This window comes from Crocuta crocuta, unplaced genomic scaffold (assembly GCF_008692635.1).
Source record: "Crocuta crocuta isolate KB4526 unplaced genomic scaffold, BGI_CrCroc_1.0 scaffold275, whole genome shotgun sequence".
NCBI lineage: Eukaryota > Metazoa > Chordata > Mammalia > Carnivora > Hyaenidae > Crocuta > Crocuta crocuta.
In genome coordinates, this window is record NW_027530497.1 from 1,159,133 (window position 1) to 1,184,647 (window position 25,515).

The following is a 25,515-nucleotide window of genomic DNA, read 5'->3' on the forward strand; positions in this document are numbered from 1 at the left end:
CCTGGGATTGCCAGCAGGGCATCTTTGCAGAAATAACTCTGTGACCCAAATGAGAGGAGAAAGGGGCCTGTTCTTTGCCAAGGAGTTCCCTCAGGGACAAGATCTGCCTTAGACCCCCACCTCCTTGCAGGTGCCTGGCCAGCATGCATTCAATGAACAGCCAAGAGTTGCCAAAATGTCCCTCAGTCATAGGCCTCGTCTTGTGGGCATAGGCTGCTGAATAGGTAACAAGGCACCCTCACTGTCAAGGTGAAGTGCACCCTTCCTTCTCATACTCAACGCCCTATGTTCCCAAGAGCTCCCTCCTATCCTGCCTTGCCTCCCCTCCTCCTCCAGAGCCCTCTGCCCCAGCCACGCCAGCCCCCTCCCTGCTTCCTGCATATGTCAAGCCTGTGGCTGCCTCTGAGCCTTTGCTTATAGTTGCCCCATCCAGATGGTCTTCCCCACCTCTCTCTTTAATCACTAAGACTACAGATAAGTTCATACACATGTAGACATCTATTACACTACTTTGTCTTCCAAATATTACATCAGGGGATATGTATTATCGTCTTTTACTGGCTCCTGGATAGGGTCAGGGAGGTCAAATGAATTGCCCAGGGTCACAAAGTAAGTGGAAATGGGTTTGAACCCAGATTGTTAGACTCCTTCTCTAGTGCAGATCTCAGTTGGCCATACTATCAGGAGAGACCCAGGCTGCCATCCCTCAGTGTCCCCAGACCCCTTTTTCATGGTCTCATAGACCCCACATGACCTGGCTTCTGCCTGCCTCTCTACATTTATTTGTTCTCCACTCCCTACTCACTACGCTCTATCCACCTTGGACTTCCTGCTGTTCCTCCATCATGTCAAGCTCATTCCTTCTTCAAGGTCTTTGTACTCACTGTTCCTTCCCATCTGCACAGAGCCAGCGCCTTCCGTTCATTCCCTTTTCAGCTCGAGTGTTCATCCTCAGTATCACCTCCCCTGATCACCTTGGCTTCCCTTCCCCCAGCCACTCTTTATTATGTTTATATTCTACCCTATTTTATTCTTTGCATGACACTTAACACTAGTTTAAATTACTGTTATTTTTTAACTTAGGTCTCTCCCACTATGAAAAGCTCCTATTGATAAAAAGAAATTCCATCTATGTCGGTCAGCACTGTGCCTGACACGCAGTAGGCACTCAGGAAGTGTTTGTTGAATGAATGACCATGCTGGGCATCCCTAACCCTGCCACTCTCCACAGGCTGGCAGCCCGCATCATGTGGCGGGTGGAGAGAGAGGGCACCGGGCTCACTGAGGGCTGCCTGGTGGCCGTGGATGACCTACAGAACCACGTGGAGCACTTTGGGGAAGAGGAGCAGAAGGAGCTGCGGGTGGATGTGGACACTTTCTTACAGTACTGGCCGCCCCAGAGCCAGCAGTTCAGCATGCAGTATATCTCCCACATCTTCGGCGTGGTATGATCCCCTGGAACATGGTGAGGGTGGGGGGTGCCAGCTGGGATTGGTCAGCCAAGAAGCATTCAGAAGTGGCCAGGCTGGACTGGGGAGGGGAGGCCAAGAGACGGACCAGAGGGGACAGAGGCCCAAAGTGAAGAACCTTTGTCCCGTTTCTGTTGTTCTGGCCTTGCTCACTAGAAAGTCATTACCACCCTATTGGAAGCAGGCATTCCCCACACAAACTGTTCATTATCCCTGCATTGTAGATTTGGGTAGAAATTTACCTTCTTGTTAATCTGCGCTTTCTACTTTTTCTCTGTCTGTATTGAGAGCTAAGACCCAGTCACCATCCCTTGTTGCCTGGCAGTCACGCTGGAAATGAGATCCTTCCTTTTCCCAGATATGGTAGGCAGGAAAATGGAGAGCCTAGAGTCGTGGGTTATGGACATTTGGGAGATGAAAGGAAGGACTTTTGGAGAGAGCTGCCTTGGAGCAGTAAAGCCTGACCTCTGGTAGCTATAAGAGGCCAAAACATAGGGGTAAGAGCTTTGTGGATCAGCAGGTTCAGGCCTGGGGCTCTGGGGGTAGATGTCTTCCATCTGGTGGGTCTTCCTTCTGTGATGCTGATGAGTGGGCTGAGAGGGAGGTTACTGTAATAACAACAACAGCATGACCATACTCTACATATCCTGAGTCCTCACCATGTGCCAGTGCTTCTGTGATAGAGCTCTCTAGAGAAACAGAACCAATAGCATGTGTGTGTGTGTGTGTGTGTGTGCGTGTGTAGAGGGAGGAAGGCAGGGAGGGAGAAAAAAGAGATTTATTTTAATGAATTGGCTCTTGTGATAGCGGAGACTTGGCAAATACAAAATCTGTTGGTAAGCTGACAGGCAGGGGGCCCAAGGAAGAGCTGTAGTTCAAGTCCAAAGGCAGTCTACTGGCAGAATCCCTTCTTGTTTTGGGGGGAGGCGGCCGTCTTTGTTCAATTACAGGCTTCAAAAAGTTTAAGAACCATATGATCCTGTCAATAGATGCAGAAAGAGCATTTGAAAAAATACAGCATCTTTCTTAATAAAAAGCTTTGAGAAAATCAGAAGAGAAGGAAAATACCTTAACATCATAAAAGATGTATATGAAAAGCCCATAGCTAATATCATCCTCAATGGGGAGAAACTGAGAGCTTTGCCCCTGAGATCAGGAGCATGACAGCGATGTCCACTCTCACCACTGCTGTTTAACATAATGTTGGAAGTCCTAGCCTCAGCAATCAGACAACAAAATGAAATAAAAGGCATCCAAATTGGCAAAGAAGTCAAATTTCCACTTTTTGCAGATGACATGATATTCTACATGGAAAACCCGAAAGACCCCACCAAAAAGCTGCTAGAACTGATACATGAATTCAGCAAAGTCACAGATTACAAAATCACTGTACAGAAATTGGTTGCATTTCTATACACCAATAATGAAGCAACAGAAAGAGAAATTTAAAAAATTGATCCTATTTACAATTGCATGAAGAACCATAAAATACCTAGGAATAAACCTAAACAAAGATGTAAAAGATCTCTATGCTGAAAACTACAGAAAACTTATGAAAGAAATTGACGAAGACACAAAGAAATGGAAAAACATTTCATGCTCATAGATTGGAAGAACAAATATTGTTAAAATGTCAATACTACTCAAAGCAATCTACACATTCAGTACAATTCCAATCAAAATTGCATAGGCATTCTTCTCAAAGCTAGAACAAACAATCCTAAAATTTGTATGGAACCACAAAAGGCCCTGAATAGGCAAAGTAATGTTGAAAGAAAACTAAAATGGGAGGCATCACAATCCTGGACTTTAGCCTCTACTGCAAAGCTGTAATAATCAAGACAGTATGGTATTGGCACAAAAACAGACACATAGACCAATGGAATAGAATAGAGAACCCAGAACTGGACCCACAATATATGGCTAACTAATCTTTGACAAAGCAGGAAAGAGGATCCAATGGAAAGAAGACAGTCTCTTTAGCTAATGGTGCTGGGAGAACTGGACAACAACATGCAGAAGAATGAACCTGGACCACTTTCTTACACCATACACAAAAATAAACTCAAAATGGATGAAAGACTTAAATGTGAGACAGGAAACCATCAAAAGCCTAGAGGAGAAAACAGACAACAACCTCTTTGACTTCAGCCACAGCAACTTCTTACTTGACACGTCTTTGAAGGCAAGGGAAATAAAAGCAAAAATGAACTACTGGGACCTCATCAAGATAAAAAGCTTCTGCACAGCGAAGGAAACAATCAACAAAGCTAAAAGGCAATCATCAGAATGGGAGAAGATATTTGCAAATGACATATAGTATAAAGGATTAGTATCCAAAATCTTATAGAACTTACCAAACCTAACACACAAAAAACAATCCAGTGAAGAAATGGACAGAAGACATGAATAGACATTTTTCCAAAGAAGACATCCAGGTGGCCAAAAGACACATGAAAAGATGCTCAACATCACTCATCATCAGGGAAATACAAATCAAAACCACATTAAGATTCTGCCTCACACTGGTTAGGGTGACTAAAATTAACAACTCAGGAAACAACAGATGTTGGAGAGGTTGTGGAGAAACAGGAACCCTCTTGCAACTGTTGGTGGGAATGCAAATTGGTGTAGCTACTCTGGAAAACAATGTGGAGGTTCCTCAAAAAAATTAAAAATAGAACTACCCTATGACCCAGCAACAGCACTACTAGGAATTTATCCAAAGGATACAGGAGTGCTGATGCATAGGGGTACATGTACCCCAATGTTTAATGCATTGCTTTCAACAATAGCCAAATCATGGAAAGAGCCCAAATGTCCATCAGCTGATGAATGGAATAAGCAGATGTGGCTTATATATACAATGGGATGCTACTTGGCAATGAGAAAGAATGAAGTCCTGCCATTTGCAACAACGTGGATGGAACTGGAGGGTATTATGTTAAGTGAAATAAGTCAGTTGGAGAAAGACAGAGACCATATGTTTTTACTCATATGTGGAACTTGAGAAACTTAATAGAAGACCATGGGGAGAGGGAAGGGGAAAAAACAGTTTCAAACAGAGAGGCAGGCAAACCCATGAGAGACTCTTAAATACAGAGAACAAACTGAGGGTTGATGGGGGTGGGGGAGAGAGTTAAATGGGTGATGGGCATTGAGGAGGGCACTTGTTGGGATGAGCACTGGGTGTTGTATGTAAGCAATGAATCACAGGAATCTACCCCTGAAGCCAAGAGCACACTGTATACAATGTATGTTAGCTAACTTGACAATAAATCATGTTTAAAAAATTTTTTTTTAAATTACAGCTTCAACTGATTGCATGAGGCCGACCTACATTACACAGGCTAACTTACTTCACTCATAGTCTACTGACTGATTGATTAATTTAAAATTTTTAATGTTTATTTTTGAGAGAGAGACAGACAGACAGAGTGCTAGCAGGGGAGAGGCAGAGAGAGACGAGACACAGAATCCAAAGCAGGCTCCAGGCTCTGAACTGTCAGTACAGAGTCCGATGTGGGGCTCAAACTCATAAGCTATGAGATCATGACCTGAACCGAAGTTGGATGCTTAACCAACTGAGCCACCCAGGCACCCCCCAGTCTACTGATTTAAATGTTATATACCAAATACTCTTTGATGAAGTATCTGGGCACTGCAGCCCATAATAACCATAAAACTAACCATCATAGCTTCCCATATACTTTTTTTATGGAATCTTTAAATACAAGATAAAATCATTGTTTTTAGCACTCCAATTTTATAGAATAGGAAGCCTAGGCCTAGAGAGGCTATGTTATCTCCAAAGCCCACATTGTGATAGTGGGCTTATATCCCAGAAAGGACTAGAAGCAGTCTGGCTGGTGATTCTAGACTTTTTACTCTTATCAGTGAAGCTCCATAGCCTTGGGGTGAATGGGTATACCATTAGACCATTATACCATAGACCAATCCTGGGTATACCTAAGGTGGTCCAGGGACTAGAGCCACAAGACCACATAATCACCAAAGTGCAGAGTTGAAAGGACCCTTAGAGATCATCTAGTCCAACCTACAGATGGGAAAACTGAGGCTCAAGGAAGAAGAAAATTTGCCCAAGGTAACAGCTTATTAGTGGTACTCACAGACTTGACTTCATGTACTTGCTGAATGACTGATGAGATTGAATGGAGAAAGTGACATTCCTGAGACATTTATGACAAATAGCCATGTGAGTGCATGCATGCATATGCAGGAGTGCAGTGTAGCGCACGTTTACATATGTATTTATGCAGACAGCAGACATTTGTGTGCAGTGGTTAATGTATTCTAGGTTGTATTTATTCTTACACATTTATTTTTTTTCAGAACAGGTATTTGGAATCTGTTTTTATAATGAACAACTGATTTTGGGGGAAAAGGAAATTAATGGAGTGCCACATAAGTAATAACCAATTTGATTTGTCTTCCATTCAGAGATATATGTTAAGTGTGGCACTCATCAGATTTTAAAATTGTGAATTGGAGTAAAAAATATCCATCCACCAGACCCAAAACAATCAAAAAGAGATGGCAATTTTATGAGCAGTGATAGGAGTTGAGGGCGGGTAGGCAAAGGAAGGCACACAGCCCTCTGTTCCTATACACACACACACACACACACACACACACACACAGTAGGGCAGAGCAGGGCATGGAGAGAGAGAGAGATACTGGGGAAGACTCCTGTGAGACCCAGGCACAGGAAAAGTGGGAGACATCTCAGAACCAACATTTCCATCTTTGGCCTTTTAGAATACGACTACCAAAAGCTTCCAAGGTAGCTTGGTATTTTAGAAAGTACAGCACTCTCCACAGGTGCTCACCTAGAGGGTACTTTGGAGTCACCTAGAGAACAGGAGATGAACTGTTTTGTTGCAGACTCTCTAAGCATCTCCAGGATGGGACTGAGTCTTTTATTTTCTTGAATTTTCAACAGCCAAGGTGGTGTTCTCTCCTTAGTCTATGTCTGTTAATCGACTCTTTCATCTTTACCTCTGAGTAGATTAGCTGCAATGGCTTCACACTCAGTGACCAGAGAGGCCTGCAGGCAGTGGGTGTGGGCATCTTCCCCAACCTGGGATTGGTGAACCATGACTGTTGGCCCAACTGCACCGTTATATTTAACAATGGCAAGTGAGTACGTCTTTAACTGGGGATGGTATGATGGGGATGGGGAGACCCTATTATGTTTTCTCTACTTGACCTAAACCAGACTGTGGAACCTGAACTAGCATGGATTTCGACCGGGCAGCAAATAGAAAGCTCATTCTAGTGGCGCCTGGCTGGCTCATTTGGATGAGCGAGCGACTCTTGATCTCAGGGTCATTAGTTCAAGCCCCACATGGGGTGTAGAGATTACAAAAAAAAAAGTTTAAAAAATTAAATAAAAAAAGAAATTTCATTATTCTAGAATAAATGTGTATAAGAGAAAGGTAATGAGAAGGACAGCAAAGAATTCCACATGGGTTACAACTGAGTCCTTGCATGTTTCTTGAGGCTGCCTAGATGTGTTAGGTAAACCTCTGCTGGTTTTTTAAAATTAATTTATTTTGAGAGGGGGAAGGGACAGAGAGAGAGAGAGAATCCCAAGCAGGCTCCATGCTGTCAGCACAGAGGTGGGGCTTGATCCCACGAACCATGAAATCATGACCTGAACGAAATCTACAGTCAGATGCTTAACCGACTGAGCCACCCAGGTGCTCCAAAAGCACCTGTTTTAAAGCTCAAAGCCGGGATTATCTATCAGGCAGTCATTGCAGAACAACATGACTGAAAAGGTGCTTGGCAGAAGCATATATTAGTCAAGGTCCCAGCAGAAATCAGAAGGCACACTCGGAGTTTACCCAAAAAGAATTAAATAACAGGAAATTTTACAGAAGTAGGGGTTAAGTTTAAGAAACTAACAAGAAATGGTGAGGTGTGTAGGGCCTAGCAATAGTATGAAATCATTACTACCTCCAGACCTAGAGGGACAGGTGGAGGAAGTACTGTGCCTGAACTGGTGAGAGCTGCAGCATGGGAGAGGTCCCTTTCTCCACTGCCCATTCCCCTACCCAGTAGCTTGGCTGTTCTGATAGAGAAAGCAGCCATTGCTGGAGTCATGGCCAGGCAGAGAGGGAGCCAGGAGACTAAATACCCCAACCTCCCTCTCCTCCCACCTTCTGATCCTCTCCCACTGGCCAAAGTCCAACCAGAAACCAGAGAGCAAAGGACCCTGGGTGATGAAGCTCTCAGAGGCATTTCCCCCTTATCCCCTACTCCCAAAGGCACAGATCAGGAGACAGAGGGGCAAAGAATGGATCTTGGGGTGGGCATAAATGGAGAAGTCAGCAAACAGAATGAGACCCCAGATGTCCACGACTCAGGGCTGGGGGGATTTGGAGGAATGAGGCCTAAGCAATATTATTTATTTTGCCCTTAGAGACGAGACAAGCTTTTATGACAGATGCAAGTCAACTCTGAGCCATCAGCAATGAGTTAGTTTGCCCCCAAACTTCCTGGAAACCAGAGACAATGGTTTCTGGTTCTCAGTCAAGAATCAAGCCTAAACCCCAATATAGCAAGGACTCTGATTTCCCTTTTTCTTCCTATTTCTGGAAACAAAGGCCTGCATGACACCAGGCTTTAAGCAAGTGAGAAAGGTATTCAAGACAGAGAAGTTTATTTGGGACCCAGATTATATTCCCCCAGAATTTGCATTTCCCTTCCTAAGCCTCTCAGGGGGTCACTGGCGTGGATCCCATAGAATCCTCCTCAGAGGGGCTATTGTCCCAGGTTAGCCTGTTTGGCTAAGGATCCAATTCAGCCACATATGGGGCTGGTCTTTTGGGACACCACTCCAGTGGTGACCCAGGGCTTCCCTTGTCACTACACATACCAGCCGTAGGAGCCCAGGAACCCTTCCTTCAGAAAAAATCTGGTGTCTGCTCTGGCTTCTTCATGTCCACTAATTTTGAGCAGCCCTGTTTCACCTGGCTTTTTGGCTGTTGTGCAAGACTTTGCAGTCATGGCCTAGCTGCCTGCCATAGTGGAAAGAACCCAATTCTAACTCAGTCGAATTTTGTATACTATCCATGTGAACTAACCAATCACCACCAGTTCACATGGTCCCCAAGATAGACATTAAAGAGGCCACGATGCTTGTGAGTGAGATAAGAGCACCCATACATGGTTTAGCACCTATTATTAAATGCACTGTATCATGGTAGTCCCATTACCAGGTTACAGTTGAGGACACTGAGCCCAGGAAAGGGAAATAACTTGTCCAAGCTGAGGACCTTTGAACCCAGCACTTCTCATTCTAAATCCAGTGCACTTTCCACTATAGCAGGCTGCTTCTTGTCCAGTGAGCCTCCACCAGAAGGGGCTGAGATAAAAGTGGTGGTGATGGCCAGAGCTTTGATTGCATAAGCTGGAATGCTGTGCACCCTTGCTAGCTGTACTGGATCAGCCAATGGTAATGATTTCCATTCGGGTGTCTGTTTTGTCTTTCAGTCATGAGGCAGTGAAATCCATGTTTCACACCCAGATGAGGTGGGTCAGTCCTTGCAAGCATCCCTGCCCCTCTGACCCATCTCCCTCACTTGCCTGGTTTGCTGGGGCAGCCCCCTCCCAAGACTCCGAGGCTGCTCTCTGGCTGTAATGTCCTTCCGCAGCCCAGACCCTTGTCTTTGCTGAATGCTGTACTTTAAATGCATGTATATTAATCATTTTGTTCCTCACCTACCCACGCCCCACGGTGCCTTTGCTTTCCTTTGCTTCTTTTCTTTCCTATCTTTCACTCCTTGCTTCTCTCACTCCCCCAACCCCAAAGCATGCCAGTCCCTTCTAGTCCACATCACCTTAGCAAAGCCCATGTTGTCCATTGAAGTCCTGCTTATATAAAATGAGAATGCTGGTATTACTGACCTACTGAAGGGACTGTGTTTGTGTATAACCCTCCCAATTTCTCACCCAGACTGTCTTCTGCAAATAGCACCCAAAGCTGCAATCTTTTTGATAAATATTTATTTACGCTATTTGTTCAATGTTTCTGGCTGACTATGAATTAGTGATTTAGGTTAGATTTTGCTTTGACTTTTCTTAATGACAAATAAATGGCCCCAGGTGGGTCTATTTTTCAGGCTGAGTTTGAAAGTACTTGAAATACTCTTTGGATTAAGACTCTGCATGGGAGTTTGGGCTCTGGGAAGGCAGGGGCAGGAGTGGTCACTGCATTGGAGTCTGTGTTGCCTCCATTACATGTGACTTTGGATGATTCCCATCATCCCTTGGGTGTTTGGTTCCACATCTTTAGAGCAAAGGTCAAGATGAGCACATCTCTAGGGACTTTCCTAGTTTTAAGTCACTGGGGCTCTACACTGCATTTTTAATCTCTCCAAGAAATAAGTAAGTTAACTAAGTTGCCTATATGTGACTCAATTAGCTGAACTCTAGAATTGCAGGCATTAGAGATGGAAGAGGGAGAATGGACTGGTGGTCGCTATTCATCCCCTGATCCCCAATCCCAAGTAAGGTAAAATAGGGCATGCATTTTTTCATATTTAAGTGACACTAAATTATTTGAGCTTTGAAAATTCTCTACACAATTGAGATAATTTGAGATACTATGAGACCTTGCAAGAATTGACTGAGCTGTGATAGAAAGAAAGGCTATTGGAAATCCTGACTCAGTTGGCATTGAATCACTGTTAATGGGAATATGTCACAATGGAGCCATGTCTGTAGAAGGGGTTGGTGGGGGCAGAATTACTTACCTTACCAGGACCAGATGCCAGAGATCTGCACTCAACACTGGTCCAGGAGGTGCTCACATGGAACGATTTAGAACAGTCTCAGAGCCTGAAGTCAAGGGCTTTGGTGCATCTCCTTCCCTGTGCAGGCAGACCTGGGAGGCAGACTGAGAATAGTCTGGGGAGAGCAGTATAATGAGGTGAAGTGTGAACGGCACTCGATTTTTTTCATCTTGACTATTGCCAAAATGCTGTGGGACCTTGTGAGGGGAGTTCCTTCCCTTCTCTGGGTGGCAGCACCTTCCCTTGTGAAATGGGGGCGTTGATCCCCTGCTGCGGGGACTATTAGGATTCTTTTTTTTTTTTTCTATGAGAGAGAGAGAGAGAGACAGCGTGAGCAGGGGAGGGCCAGAGAGAGAGAGGGAGACACAGACTCTGAAATAGGCTCCAGGCTCCAAGCTGGCAGTCAGCACAGAGCCCGACGCAGGGCTCAAACCCACGAACCGCGGGACTATTAGGATTCTAAGCTGCGTTGTAAGGAGCATCACATGGCTCACCTCTCCCTCTTGCCTTTCACCATAGCAGGAAGAGCTGCTGCCAGAAGTTGGGGTGGGGAAGAAAAGAAGGAGGTCCCATGGGCACTGAAGAGGCACTGGGGCTTTACCAGGCTCCCTATGAACTGTTTGTATAAATTATCACATTTATTTGGCATGTCATTGTACCCTGCTTTGGGAGAAGGCTTTTTTTTACCTTAAGTGGTCACCTCAGATGCTTGGACACGCATGTTACTTCCAGTCAGTGGTTACTCACCTGGTTGTCACCTCATAGTGTATGAAGGGGCTGCTGGTCACAAGGTGTCTGACTCAGCCTCTCAAGGAGGTGACAGAAATAGCCACAGATCTCTCTGCAGATGTTCTCCCCAGCCCTGTGCATCCTGCCACCCACTCTGTGGGTGATGGCTTCCCACTGGGCAGTGAGAAGACCCTGGGGTGATACAAGAGCACAGCTTGGGAGCCAGCTTGCTGGGCTCCCTGGCCGTTCTCTGGAGCTCCCAGTGGAGGGTGCATGTTTGGGAAGCCCATGAGGTGCTCTGCTTTGTTTGGCTTAGCTGGTTGTCAGCTCTGCAGTGGGATTTTGTCCTCAGCCCCTTCCATATCTATGACCTGGTAAGGTGGTAGTGCTGTAGGTAAGGAGAGGGTCAGGTCCAGGCTGGAAGGGAATTGAAATGCCGTCTTCTCTTGCTAACCACCTTCAGTCAAAACCCACATCCCCCAGTAAATACAAAACGAACAATGCAGCCAGCTAACAGAGCCAGCCCTTGCTTATTCATCATCAGTGATCTCCAGGCCTGTCTCTTTACATAATGTAGACCAGAACCAGTGGACTGAAGGATAGGTGAGGGAAGGCTTAATGTAGGACCCAGATCGGGCCACAATTGTGGGTAACTGGATATATGTACTTCCAAGAGAGTAGTCTCTAAACTAAGCAGAGGCAACTGTTGAGTCTTCTCCTGTTTGGAATGTTTGGCCTTTTTATTTCTCCTTTCCTTTGTTTCAGGCAGTCAATAGCTAAATGTACAAGGATAAATGTAGGGAGGGAAGCTAAGTATGGCTTTGTGACCATGCCCAACCCTCTCCCGGGAATCTATTTAATTGGATTTCAGAACAATTAATTAAATGGAGCAGATTTGATCATTATAATGTGTAGAGCGGAATTACCCAGAAAATTGTCCTCTGGGTCACATTTACCCTTTTGGGGGGAGAGCGGGATGGGGAGTTTTCTCAGAGTGCTGGTGGGAGTTGTCTTTGAGATTCAACTCCCTGAGACCTTGAATAGCAGAGACCCCACTCTGAGAACCCTGGTTGATTTACTCCTTCCTTTACCCTCCCCAGAATTGAGCTCCGGGCCCTGGGCAAGATCTCAGAAGGAGAGGAGCTGACAGTATCCTATATTGACTTCCTTAACGTCAGTGAGGAGCGCAAGAGGCAGCTGAAGAAGCAGTACTACTTTGACTGCACGTGTGAGCACTGCCAAAAAAAGCTGAAGGATGACCTCTTTCTGGGGGTGAAAGACGACCCAAAGGTATTTGTAGTCCTGCTACTGGGGTGTCTGCAACTATCTTCTCCAGGGGTGGGCGAGGGTGGATCTCACAGCTAATCCATGCAGAGAACCAGCCTGTGACTGTTGGAAAGGTGCTGTGGGCTGGTGGACAGAGCATGGAAGATAGGTCTCAGCTAGGGTCCTGGGGCCACCACTTATCAGGTGTTTGGGTTGGTGAAGTTGCTCAGTTTTCTCATCTGTAAAATAGGAATGATGGCACCTCCCAGAAGGGGTTGCTACGGGGACTGGCCAAAGTAATATATGTAAAGGGAGTGGCATATAGAGTGGACACCAGATAAGTTTTAGTTCCTCTCTTTGTCTTTTTGCTGGTTAAGTAATGCTGAGAATTTCATATATCATGAGCAAATGGGCAAAGAGATTAGTTGCCTGGTTATCACAAAGATATTCCTAGTCCCATGGAAATGGGCAACGTAGAGATTGGTTAATGTGCTTCAGTCCTGAGTAGCCTGCTGCCTGGTTGATGGTGACACCACTGAGCAGCTGAAGGATTCCTGAAGGAGGTTTCAGGAGCTCAGCTGAGCTGGGAGAGAGCCCAACAATGGTATAAACAAAAGGCTAAGACTGGACTCTTCCTGTTCTATTTTCCCCCATGGAAAGGTGCACAGGTGGAGGGTCAGGTGGATCTGCATAGATGTGAGGGTCTTCTCCCTGCTGAGGGGCTTAGCAAAGGGGTTCAGCAGTTTTATGGACCTGAGGTGGGGAGAGTGTGGAAGAGGATGTGGGGGAAGGGCTTAGAGTAGAAAAGTGCTGGGTATCGAGTTGGAGTGGGAGAGAGTATCTTCAAGGATCCCTGCTCCTCCCCTGTAAGGAGGCCTCCAGAAGTCAAGGCTTCAGGTAAAGAGACCTAGGAATGAAGGCAACTACACCATGTGTGGCTGTTGGTTCTCATCTCTTCACCTTAGATATGCTGCTACCAGCAGTGACAATATGCCCACGTCTTCGGTGTGAATTGCAGAGTTGGCATCTCTCTTGATATGAAGGATTGATGATTTCTGCTTGACCTTACCTGGATCCAAAGCAAAAGCTCTCTATCATTTTTATATAAGATTTGGTTTCTCTATTAAGACAAATAAACAAAATAAAAATAACCCAAACCAAAAATATTGATCAGAAAAAAAATTGAGTTTAACTTATTTTTATTTTTTAAATGCTTACTTATTTTGAGAGAGAGAGAGAGAACAGGGGAGGGGCAGAGAGAAAGGGAGAAAGAGAATCCTAAGCAGGCTCCACACTGTCAGCTCAGAGCCCTTTGCAGGACTCGTGAGATCATGACCTGAGCTGAAATCAAGGGTCGGACACTTAACCAACTGAGCCACCCAAGTGCCCCAAAAATTGAGTATAATTTTTTTTTAAAAAAAAGCAATGCATCCTAAGGCAAATTCAAGGCCTTTATAATGTAGTAGAAAGAATCCTGGAAAATGAGTTCAGACTATGACCCTGAATGTCTCTGAGTGTGAGCAGGTGTCTTCCTTTTTTTTTTTTTTTTTTTTTAATCTAGGTGTCTTCCTTTTGAGCCAGTGTCCTCATCTGTAAAAAGGGAGTTGCACTGTTAACAGTATTTTCAAGCTGATCGTATCTATGGGGGTCCTGAAAGCTGGTTTTCTTTAATGTGTTTATAATGCTTTATCTCAGCCTGATAAACCCTGTCCAGTAATTCTACCTTTGTGACTCCTCCTCAAATTTTGATTGGCATCAGAATCCCTTCTGACTCCTTAATAGATGTATGTGTTAACTCATTAATATATGTGTGTATGTTAACCTGGATAAAAAGTCAAAACCAAATATTTACAGAATGAGAACACCAAAAGGCTTAACATTCCCTTCAACTGTAGCTTTGGACCCTCCTTGTTTGGATTGCTTAGGTTTTTCTTTTTTTGTCTCCTCAGCTCTCATCCTGGTTTTCACAATAGGAATGTGCCAATTTTTTAAGGTTGGGGAACCAGCATCCCTCTTTTCTGGCTCCTCCCCCTCCGCGAGGTCCTCCCCTTCTGATGATTCCTCCCTCTCTGCTGACTTCTTCCCTTCCTCCTAGTCTTCCTCTTCCTCTTCCTCCGGCCCATCCTCCACTGGTGCTTCCCTATGCTCTAACTCCTCACTCTTTTCTTCCTAGTTTTCTATTTATTTTGTGCTTCTGGGGAAGAGAGTCTCTCTCTTCAGTGTTCCTAAAATCCTATCTACAGACCATGCTTTCCTGCCTTTACTCTGAAAACTGGAGCCAAATGGAGCAGCCCTATTTCCTCTCTCAGAATAGCTTTATCACATAGTGCACCTACAATTAACAACCTCCTAGCCAGGATGTTTTGAGAATCTTGGCAGTTGCTTCCTTGTACAAACGTGATTCACTCCCAAAGCTTGAAGTAACACTCTTCCTTACAACATTAAATTGAACAAGACTTTTATTAACACCTGACCACCTGGTATTCTCCAGCTCTACCCTGCAATCACCTGATTTCTCTATAAGATTCACTAAGAATTTTGAGGATTTTTTTTTTAATGTGTATTTATTTTTAAGAGACAGAGGGAGACACAGAATCCAAAGCAGGTTCCAGACTCTGAGCTGGCAGCACAAAGTCTGATGCGGGGCTCAAACTCATGAGCTGTGAGATCATGACCTGAGCTGAAGTTGGATGCTTAACCAACTGAGCCACCCAGGCGCCCCAGAATTTTGAGTTTTAAAGATGATGGAACTTACCATAGATTAGAGATTAGTGGTCATAAACTAGAAGTGCTTTAATGAGCCACTCTTTGAGCAATAAGCTATGGATGAAAGGAAAAATCTAGGTTTGACAGATTGGTGGTACACCTCTGAACTACCAGTTACAGCACTCTGCCCAACCAGGTGAGACATGGGCCCCCTCCTATTGATGTGCTTGATTCAAATGAGTTTAGGAAAGCAGATATGCACTTAAATGACCTGTCTGGAACCAAGACATGATCCAGGTTAACAGAAGGCGAAGGAGTACTCTGGGACTAGAGGGGAGCCAGAAGCCAGAAATCTCACCCATAGCAAAGATCAAGACAGATTGGGTCAGGAGTGAGGCCTGTGAGCAGAAGTCGCAGGGGGACTTCATCAATTGTTGGGGTCAGACCATACAAGACCCCAGAGATACAGAAGGATTCCGGGGAGGCCAGATATAGAAGGAGATGAGGGTAGTCAAAACTGTTGGGATTGTTAAGAACTCTGAGGAAGCCAAAGTGAGGTGTGTAGAAGAATAAATATAAAGGCCACTCCTTAGGAGATCCTGACCCTGAAGCCAGCTGTCCTGGCCAGGGGCCTCTCATACTGCAGGGTGGACACTCAGTACAGAACTGGCTCAGGACAGCTGGGAGACTGAGGGATGTCCTGATCTCCATCTATTAAGAGACTGTATTTTTATGGGAACAAATGCCCATCCTCTTGTTACTTTTTGGTGGTCTGGTGAAGGTCATGACCTCACAAAATGATGTAAGCAGCAAATCGAAATGGAGCCATTGAACCTGATTCCTTATAGTGAAAAAATTGGAAAACTGGTTAAATTTTTTTAAATGATTTATTTATTTCTGAGAGAGAGAGAGCGTGAGCAGGGGAGGGTCAGAGAGAGAGGGAGATACAGAATCTGAAGCAGGCTCCAGGCTCTGAGCTAGCTGTCAGCACAGAGCCGGACGCAGGGCTTGAACCCACAAACCATGAGATCATGACCAGAACCGAAGTCGGATGCTTAACTGACTGAGCCACCCAGATGCCCCTGGAAAACTGGTTAAATAGATTATTCTGGCTTTATATAGTGGAAAATGCTGTAATTATTAAAAGTGGTGCTGTATTTTTATATCGATATGGAGGAATATCCATAACTTTCTGAGTGAAAGAAACAGACTATAGACAGAAATCTGATACTAGAAGTATTTGGTGCTGCTGGCATTACACACACACATGTGTGCATCTACAGGCATGTAGTTCAGCCAGTACTTACTGCTAAGGCCATATAAACATACTTGCTGTTTGTGGTCAGTGCCAGTTCTGATTGGTAAATGCCTTTCCTGTACCAGTTGTTAAATATCTTAAATATTATTCCTGTAGATATACATTGGAAAGTGTTCTTCAAAATGCTGTGTTCATCTTTGGGTGGATTCCAGGGATTTCCATTTTTTTCTCTATGCTTTTTTCATATTTTAAAATATTTTTTACAACGTCCATATGTCATTTTCATGGTCAGAATAAATAACAAAGTTATTTTCATTTTGGAAAAAAGTTTTATTAGCATAGGCAAACACAGTAAACCTAATGAGTCTAGATTTCACAGAAACCGGTGACAAATTCTCTCATGATGTAATTTGGTCAAGACAAAGAAATATGAACTGGATGCAAAGATACTTTCGAAGGGTTTGAATGCCAACAGCCACAAGTCCCTTCTGTTATGCACTGCAGTAGCAAACTGGAGCATGAGTTTTTGGTCAAGCCATAAGCTTCTGTCCTCAGCCCTGTGCCTGTCAGTATTTAAATCAATGATGGGGCACCTGCGTGGCTCAGTTGGTTAAGCGTCCGACTTCAGCTCAGGTCATGATCTCACCGTTCGTGAGTTCAAGCCCCATGTCGCTCTACAGCTCAGAGCCTTCAGATTCTGTGTCTCTCTGTCTCTGTGCCCCTCCCCTGTTCACTCTGTCTTTCTCTCTCTAAAAAATAAATAAACATTAAAACATTTTTAAGACCAATGACTTGTGAAGACTAAAATGCAAGGGCATGCCTGTAGAATACGCGATTGACTTGAAGTAAAGACGAACAATACAAAATATTTTGGGTCATAGAATGAGAATGTCAGATTCTGCACTGGCATTCAAAAACCCAGGCATGAGCACAAGGTGGGGAACAATTGGCTGGCAGCAGGGTTCTGGGGCTTGACCAGTAGAAAGTACACGTGCATCAGAAGCGTGATGAGGGTGCTAGAAGAGCTATAGGGATCTTGGGAAGCATTTATGGAAATGAACATTCAGAATGAGGAAGGCATTAATCTTGTACTACATTGAATGTCAAAGATGGAAGCTATTCAAAGAGGCAATGGGTTGCTTCCTGAAGGGGTCTCTATCTCAATGTCCCTTTTTGCCCCAGCCCTCTCAGGAAGTGGTAAAGGAAATGATACAGTTGTCCAAGGATACACTGGAAAAAATCGACAAGGCTCGCTCTGAGGGTTTATACCATGAGGTAAGAATTCATTTTTACAGGGATGGGATGGGGAGGAAGATTCTCTAGTAAGGGAGGGACATGGGGCAGGGTGAGATGAGGAGGAGGCTACCAGCAGGTTGGTTTTCTGGAGGAGAGCCCTTGGTTTGGACCATGACTCTTCTTGCCCTTAAGCCTTTAGCACCTTTTAGGGGTGTATTCTCAGTGATTGTTCAACCTACTGAAACTGGGTCTGAGGAGAGCACAGGCAGCCTGGCAAGGGTCCCTGGGGGATCTGTGATATCTCAGGTTGGCATCAGAGGTGGAGGAATGGAAACAGTAGCGAGAGTTGCTTGCTTTTTCGTAACTGAATGCATGTCCTGGCTACAGTTTCCAGTCTTCTACTGACTGAGCTTTCAGCCCTGGCTCTTGAAGCAGCAGGAGTTGTCAACTGGCTGTACACTAGAATCCGTGGAAAACTCCTGATGCTCAGGCTCTGACCCAGACATTTTCACCCAAATCTCTTGGGGTGAAACCCAGGTGTCAGGCTTTTCAAAACTCTCAAGTGATTTCAATGTGCACCCAAAATTGAGACCACTGTCCAACACTGACCTGCAGAGTATATGCATCAGATTCACCTGGGCAGCTTGTTGGAAATTCAGATTCCTGTGTCTCCCCGCCTAAGATATGATTCATCCAGTCTGCAACAGGACACAGTGACTGTGAATCAGTGGCTTTTTTCCAAGCCCTTTCAACAACCCAGGCACGTAGCTGGGTTTGGAAGCCACTAAGGCATGGCAGTGTGAGAGATGAATTTGTTTTCATTTCTGTCTGCTTCTCCTTTATCTTCATCCTCTTCATTTACTCATTCATTGTACATTGCTGAGCCCTTATTGGTGGAGTGACCAACACGACATGCTCATTGTCTCCTAGGAGTTCTGACGGGTGGGGAGACAGTCACGCCAGCAGGGTGTTATTGAACAGCAGGGAAAACCTATGTCAGAGGCACGATGTAGGAGCTGAAGCAATCAGGAGGCCCCCACTGGTTCCATTCCTCTGACTTCTCCTCATTTCTCCTCTTCCATTCAAACCTAACAGAACACAGAACCAGGTGTAGGCCTGGACACTGGCCCCATGGGTTTAAGAGGATTGTCTTTAGGATGGATTGATTGCCAGCCCATATTGGGTCACACCCCCACCTACTTGCCCTATGGGACTCTGGGAGAGCCTCAGAGCAAAATTAGTTTCTGCTCATTTGAAATGGAAGGAATTGTGTGGCATTTCTCCCATGACAGTGGCAAGGGAAGGAGGAACAATGAACAACTAAAATCTAAAGACCCTCTGACTTTGTGGGGTGCAATCCAGGCCCAGGTGGACACAGGAACCAGTCAGGAAAGCCTGACTCCAAGCTGACTGGGGTCAGACCTGTCTTATTCCTTACCAGAACCAAGGTGACATCCTCCTGGTGGGTCTTCCAACCTCCTGGGAGCCTCCCTTTCTGCCAGCTCATCTTACATGCTTCCATCACAAATGATTGTCCAAACTCGCTGTGCATAAGGACAACCCCAGGGCTTATACACACTACAGATGCCAGGGTCCCTCCTCCAGATGTTTGCTTTCAGTTGGCCTGGGGTAGGGACCAGACACCACTGTTTTGAAAAATGTCTCCAGGTAATTCCAGAGCCCAGCCAGGGTGGAGAATCACAGGAATGGTGGTTAAGATAAAGCTCAACTGCTTAGTTTAAATTCTTGCTCCATGTTTTGCTGCCTGTGTGACTTTGGCAAAGCACTCACCCTTACGGTGCTTCAGTTTCCTCATCTGATAAAATGGGAATATTAGTAGTACCTATCTCATTGCATTATTTTAAGTGTCAATCAATGAATCAGTCAAACTCTCTCTTCCATTCATAACTCTCTGCTCCCTATTGACTATGAAAACTCCTCATTTTTGCCATGTCACCCGTATCTCCCACTGTTACCCTTTCCATCCCTACATCATAGCCAAATAGGACCATTTTGCTATTCAGGTCGCAAACTAGTGCTGTCCCACCTCTGTCAGCCATTTCCTCAGCCTTAAAAGAATGAATGCCTAGTGTTGTCGTGGTGCCCCCATATGTGAGTTAAGCATGCACTGTGGTACAGTGGTCACAGACAGGTCCTGTGTCTCTTCCAGGTTGTGAAATTGTGCCGGGAGTGCCTGCAGAAGCAGGAGCCAGTGTTTGCCGACACCAACCTCTACACGCTGCGGATGCTGAGCACTGTTTCAGAGGTCCTCTCCTACCTCCAGGCCTTCCAGGAGGCCTCGTACTATGCCAGGAGGATGGTGGATGGCTATATGTAGGTAACAATGCTGGGTCTCAGAAAGTCTTCTGGAACTGTCTATTCTAGGGATGGCAGAGATGGCGCACATGGCTATCTCTGCCTCCTGTACCCGCAGCAGCATCAGTAATCAATCATGATTACTGATTGATGATTACATCATCTCTTTATCTTTTTTTTAAAGTTATTATTTTATTTTGGGAGAGAAAGAGACAAAGCATGTGTGTGCACACGAGCTGGGGAGGGGCAGAGAAAGGGAGAAAGAATCCCAAGCAGGCTCCGCACTGTCAGTGCAGAGCTTGATGTGGGACTCAAACTTAGGAACCCATGAGATCATGACCTGAGTCGAGATCAAGAGTTGGCCACTTAACCGACTGAGCCACCCAGGTGGTGCCCAGTCCTCTTTATCTTTACAATTGAGCCTTTTTACCATGGATGCTCTGAGTACTACTGACCAAATGATCAGAGTTAGGACCTGGGATGAACCTATTTGTCATCCCTGGTCTTTCCCAAATCCCCCAGCTCATCTATCACTTGGGTGGCACCTTCTGCATTTGGTTTTCTTAAGGCTAAGTCCAGCTTGACTTTAAGTGCTTCAAAAGGATTTCCCCCAGCAGTCAGTACAGACAATTCTGCCACCTTTCTTTTATTAAAAGAAGAAGAAGAAGAAGAAGAAGAAGAAGAAGAAGAAGAAGAAGAAGAAGAAGAAGAAGAAGAAGAAGAAGAGGTGTTAGCCATCCTTGCTTATAAATTAGAAAATGCAAAGTTCCTGCCTTCCCTCTGCCAATGTCTTTCTCTTGCCTTCCATGTCCATGCTGGCATCTGAATTTGTATCTTTTGGCCAAATGAGTAAGTTAGCACAAGAAGGTACATTTTTTTTTTTGAAAGAATATTCCTCATAAACAAAAGCCAGAAAGCCTGTACAATATGCTAAATGGAAGCTTTGTTAGGAGGGTGCCAAGGAAGTGAGGATACAGTTCTGTCCCAAGAAGGATATTCAAGTTATTTTTATTCCCCTGAATGTCTACTTTGCAGGGAGAGGGCTGGGGTGCTCCCGAGAGCTCCCAGCTCCCTGTCCTCTAGTTCCGAGTCCAATCCTGACCCCTGTTCCCCATGAGGACTTGCCTTGGTGACCCAGGTCAGAGTCTCAGCTCTCACAGCCTCGCCATTCGGCATGTTTGGTCACCGCCCCCCTTCTCTGTGGCTCAGTCCCTGCCCTATGGGTTGAAGATGCCTCACGGTGCTGATGAGAGAGCAGATGGACCGAATCAATGAGGGTACATTGTAAGCTGACAAATGCTGCATACCTATCAGGAAGGTTGAGATGTTTCATACAGTGATTTGCTATGCCCCCACAGGAAGCTCTACCACCCCAACAATGCCCAGCTGGGCATGGCTGTGATGCGGGCGGGGCTGACCAACTGGCATGCTGGGAACATTGAGGTGGGGCATGGGATGATCTGTAAAGCCTATGCCATTCTCCTGGTGACACATGGACCCTCCCACCCGATTACCAAGGACTTAGAGGTAAGTAGCATCTCAGGGATGGGCCTCCTAAGTTCTGGACTCCGCTTTTGGAAAGTCCATAGATTGCCCACTGGACCAGAAGGGAATTCAGAACTGCTTCACTTCACCACCTGCCTTGTTTTACTTCTGAGCAAATGGAGGCCCTGGGAAGGGGAATAAGCTGTCCCTGGTCACACAGTGAGTGGACGGCAGAGCTGAGGTTTGAACCCTGAGATGCTCCACGCATGGACTGGGAAAGCCTAACCCACAGTGTATGTGCAGCCATGTACATTAGAAGCTGTGCCGCACGGAGCAGAGCTGGGGAGCACAGGCTCTGGAATCAGGCTGCCGGGACCAAACTCCAGCGTCCCCACTTTCTAGCTGTGTGAGTGCAAACATGGAATGTGTGGGCCTCAGGCTCCTCATCAGTAAAATGGAGGAAGAGGACAGGGTCGTGATTAGGGTTCAGTGAGTTAATGTGTGAAAAGCACTCAGAACAGGGCCTAGCTAATGGCCTGGTCCTAATAGCGGGGACCTTTGTGCTTGGAACAGCTGGTTTATTTGAGGGTGACAGAGTTCAGAGGATGGTCCTCATTCAGTATGGTACAGGGATGGAGGACAGACTTCGGAGTCATAAAATGTCTGAGGAGACTAACTTTATGTCTAGTGTATTAAATTTGCCAAACGTATTTACGTCCGCTGTATTCACTGCTGTATCCCCAGTACCTCAATGATGGCTGGCCCTTAGGAGATGTTTCTTGAATGGAAATGTGGGAGCATGGTGGCTTTTCTATGTGTCACGTACTATAATCTTCTTGGTCCATTGTGAAGTATGAAGGAATCTCACCCACTCTATGTGTGGGGAATCTGAGGCCTGAAGGAGTTGTCCTTTGCCTAAGGTCCCACAGTGTTAGCTGGGACCTATGTGCAGCAATCCAGGGTTCAAATCCGATCCCCACTTATCAGTTCCTGTGATTATTCTCTGTTGAGAATAATCCCTCAAGCTACTCTCTCAGGGGTCTGCTCCCTCTTCCTAACATACTGAGCCCACTTCCAGGACTTAAGGCCCCCAGAGGATGTGTGTGTGTGTATGTGTATGTGTGAGTGTGAGTGTGTATGTCCTCTGAGTGGGTACAGCTGAATCTCAGTCTGGGAGTCATTTACCCCAATGTCTGTGCTTCCCAAAGCGGTGAAGGTAGGCCAGAGGCCAATATGTCCTGGTGGCCTGTGATCACTGTCATGTATTTGCGTCCCACAGGCCATGCGGATGCAGACGGAGATGGAGCTGCGCATGTTCCGCCAGAATGAGTTCATGTACCACAAGATGCGGGAGGCTGCTCTCAACAACCAGCCCATGCAGGTCATGGCCGAGCCCAGCAACGAGCCAGCCCCGGCTCTGTTCCATAAGAAGCAATGAGGACCTATCTGGTGGGGGAGGGGCACCGTGGCTGGGGACCTGGGGAGCCATTCTGCAGGTGGTGGGCTTCTGGGAAGACCCTTGATGAGGAAGTTAGGGTAGTGTTCACACTTGTTGCCGTGGGAGTGTGTTGCTCTGTGTTCCTAAGTTCATTTCAGTTCATTTAAACCCAGCTCAACTCAACTGAACTCTACCCTGGCCCAGCCTAGCCCAATTTATCCTATAAATATTTATTGGGTGGTAGGCCCTAGGGATAAAGAAGCTTCAAATGTAGCTGAGCAACCAAAATGTAAACAACTAAAGCACAGTATAATAATAAATGCAATGGTAAACTATATGGGGGCAGGTGCAGTGGAGGGCATGTGGCTGGCATGTGGTATGAGTGTGTGTGTGCACATTGGGAGGATTGTCATGGAGGAGGTGATATTCGAGCTGAGAGGTGAGAGGGTGGCAGGCACCTTGAGTCTCAGGTGGCTACTCACCCACCTGTGCAGGCATCTCAGGGACTGCTGGTCTTACTTGTGGTCTAGAAAACCCAGGTCTTGTCTGACTAGGATGGAAGATGTCCGGTTTCCTCAGACTAATGTGGAGTTAGAAAAAAGGGGTAATGTTTGGGCCATTTGGGTTCTACTCAGAGAACCAAGACCTCTTAGTAAATATGATGAGATGAATGTGCAGAAACAGATGGGGCTTTGCCCAAACCGCTCGAGGCCTCAGTTTAAAGTCTGGATCCCAAGCATTATTCTGAAACTGTTTCTAAAATACATGGAGGGAGTGTCTCCTCCTCCCATCCTCACTTTTAAGCCTTGATTCCCTGTGATGTGGGTGCCACTTGGACAATATCTGAGATTTTCTTGGCCACTAGCCAACCAGGATTGAAGTCTTAGCGGGGTGAAGCTGAGGGAGAAACACACATGCCTGATGGTCATGGGTTCAGCAGAACTGGTTTTGGGGGGTTTTATTTGGTTACGTGTGCCTGGATAGTCTTTACCGGGTTAGCCGTCATCATAGGCCCCCAGTAATTAAGGAATAATTATGATTTCCCTTGACTAATTTCTCTCACTGCCCATCCCTTAAGGCCTCTGCTCTTCTCACCAGGAGGAATGTCTTACCTAGACTCTGCATGCCTAGGTTAAGATCTCCTTGGGGATGTGACCAACTTGCCAGGTTTCTACCCAAGAGCTAGGGTCTTGGGATCAGCCAAATTTAGTTGTCACATTACCTTCTGGGGTCCTAAACTTCTCACCAATGTTTTGGGGGAATTGTGGAGCAAAGCTCTCCATTTGGGACGTGTCACTGATGCTTCTATACCGCCTGTGGCCACCCTTGACCCCAGAGCTCTAGCTACCATCTTCACGTGATCCCACCAGACTCCATATTTGTCATTTCTGTGTTGGTTCCTCCATCCCTCTGTTTTCATCCTCAGAACCACCTGCTGCCTCCCTCTTAGCCTTTCAATGGGTCTGCAAATATGCCAAAACACTGTCGAAAAGCTCTTTGAATGTGCTACATCTTTGCAGAATATTCGTATCTGGCATTTGGCTCTTCTTCAAGGATGCCCCCTTCTCTAGAAGCTTTCACAGAAAGATCAGCCTTTCTTCCAAGCCTTCATACAAACAGACCTAGAGATGGCACCAGCATTCTCTCCGGGGCCCAACTGCACGCTGAAATGATCGCTCTTCTGCCTCCTGTAAAACCTGTCCCCACCCACTACCCTTCTCTGTCACTGTCATCTGTCATCCCGCTGGTGGTTCTCCCATATACATGGTCTTGTTTTCCACCTCCTCTGCCTCAAATTTGGTGTCTTCAATGCCCACTCACAAAAATCACCTAATCCTCTTGCTTCACAAGAGGATTCTTTATTTACTCAGTTACAGATATCTTTCCAGTTTTCCCATTCACACCCTCTCCTGGCCATAGTTTCTCCATTTTTATTTTATTTTATTTTTAAGTAAACTCTACACCCATTGTGGGGCTTGAACTCACATCCCTGAGCTCAAGAGTCACATGCTCTACTGACTGAGCCAGCGGGGCACCCTAATTTCTACCATTTTTGATGTTTAACTTTGTGGTCATTGCTTCCTACCTGTTCACCTCTTTTTTCTCCACCCAAATTACTATATGACATGTATACTCGAGTGTTTCACCCTCCTACTTTCTTTGCTTCCTTCCAGATAAGCCTCTGCCCATTCTCCCTTTCTGCCTGGCAGAGTCCAATCCTGGACTAATTCAGCTGTCTTATTTTCCCTCTGCTGCTCCTGGAGATGCTAAGCACAGCCAGAGAGAACAGTGGCTCTCTGAACACAGGCGCTTCTATAGACTCCTTGCCAACCTCAGCTGGCCCTTGGGCACAGCCCAGAAGTATTTCATGTGCACCTCATTGGCTCTTTCTCCCTTTTGCCCTTTAGCTATTTGAGGGCTTCACTCCTGTCCTCTAGTCCTCTGCTTTCAGCAGAACTTCATCTCCTGCTTCATGGAGAAACAGAGGCCAGAAGATTGGACGCCCTCAGTCCTCTTCCCACACTCATGCATGTCTTGTCTGTGCTTGACCTTCTTTTCCTCCTCCTCACATCAGTGGAATGGGAGCCCCTACCCTCCCACATAGCTAACTCTCCACCTGTGTTCTGGACCTCTTCCCCTCTGATGTCCTTGGGCCTTGCTTCACCTGTCATTCCCTCTCCACCCTGGGTCCTTGACATTCCTCTGTCCACTTCCTTCTTCAATGCTGTCACCAAACATGCTGAGGGCTCTTTGATCATAATCTTCACAGTTGAGTATTTTTATAATGTT

The 25,515-nt window shown here is 45.8% G+C and overlaps 1 protein-coding gene across 1 annotated transcript in view; it reads left to right on the top strand.

Moving 5' to 3' along the window:
• The window catches only part of SMYD1 (SET and MYND domain containing 1), a 48,214-nt gene extending 24,830 nt beyond the window's left edge, over positions 1–23,384 (top strand). The window contains exons 4-11 of the mRNA XM_077766697.1: positions 1,232–1,445; positions 6,499–6,629; positions 8,991–9,029; positions 12,121–12,310; positions 17,433–17,525; positions 19,657–19,820; positions 21,161–21,329; positions 22,567–23,384. Coding sequence (XP_077622823.1) covers positions 1,232–1,445; positions 6,499–6,629; positions 8,991–9,029; positions 12,121–12,310; positions 17,433–17,525; positions 19,657–19,820; positions 21,161–21,329; positions 22,567–22,725 — 1,159 coding nt within the window. The 3' untranslated portion in view covers positions 22,726–23,384. The remainder of the gene's footprint in view (positions 1–1,231; positions 1,446–6,498; positions 6,630–8,990; positions 9,030–12,120; positions 12,311–17,432; positions 17,526–19,656; positions 19,821–21,160; positions 21,330–22,566) is intronic.
• Positions 23,385–25,515: the final 2,131 nt, after the last annotated feature.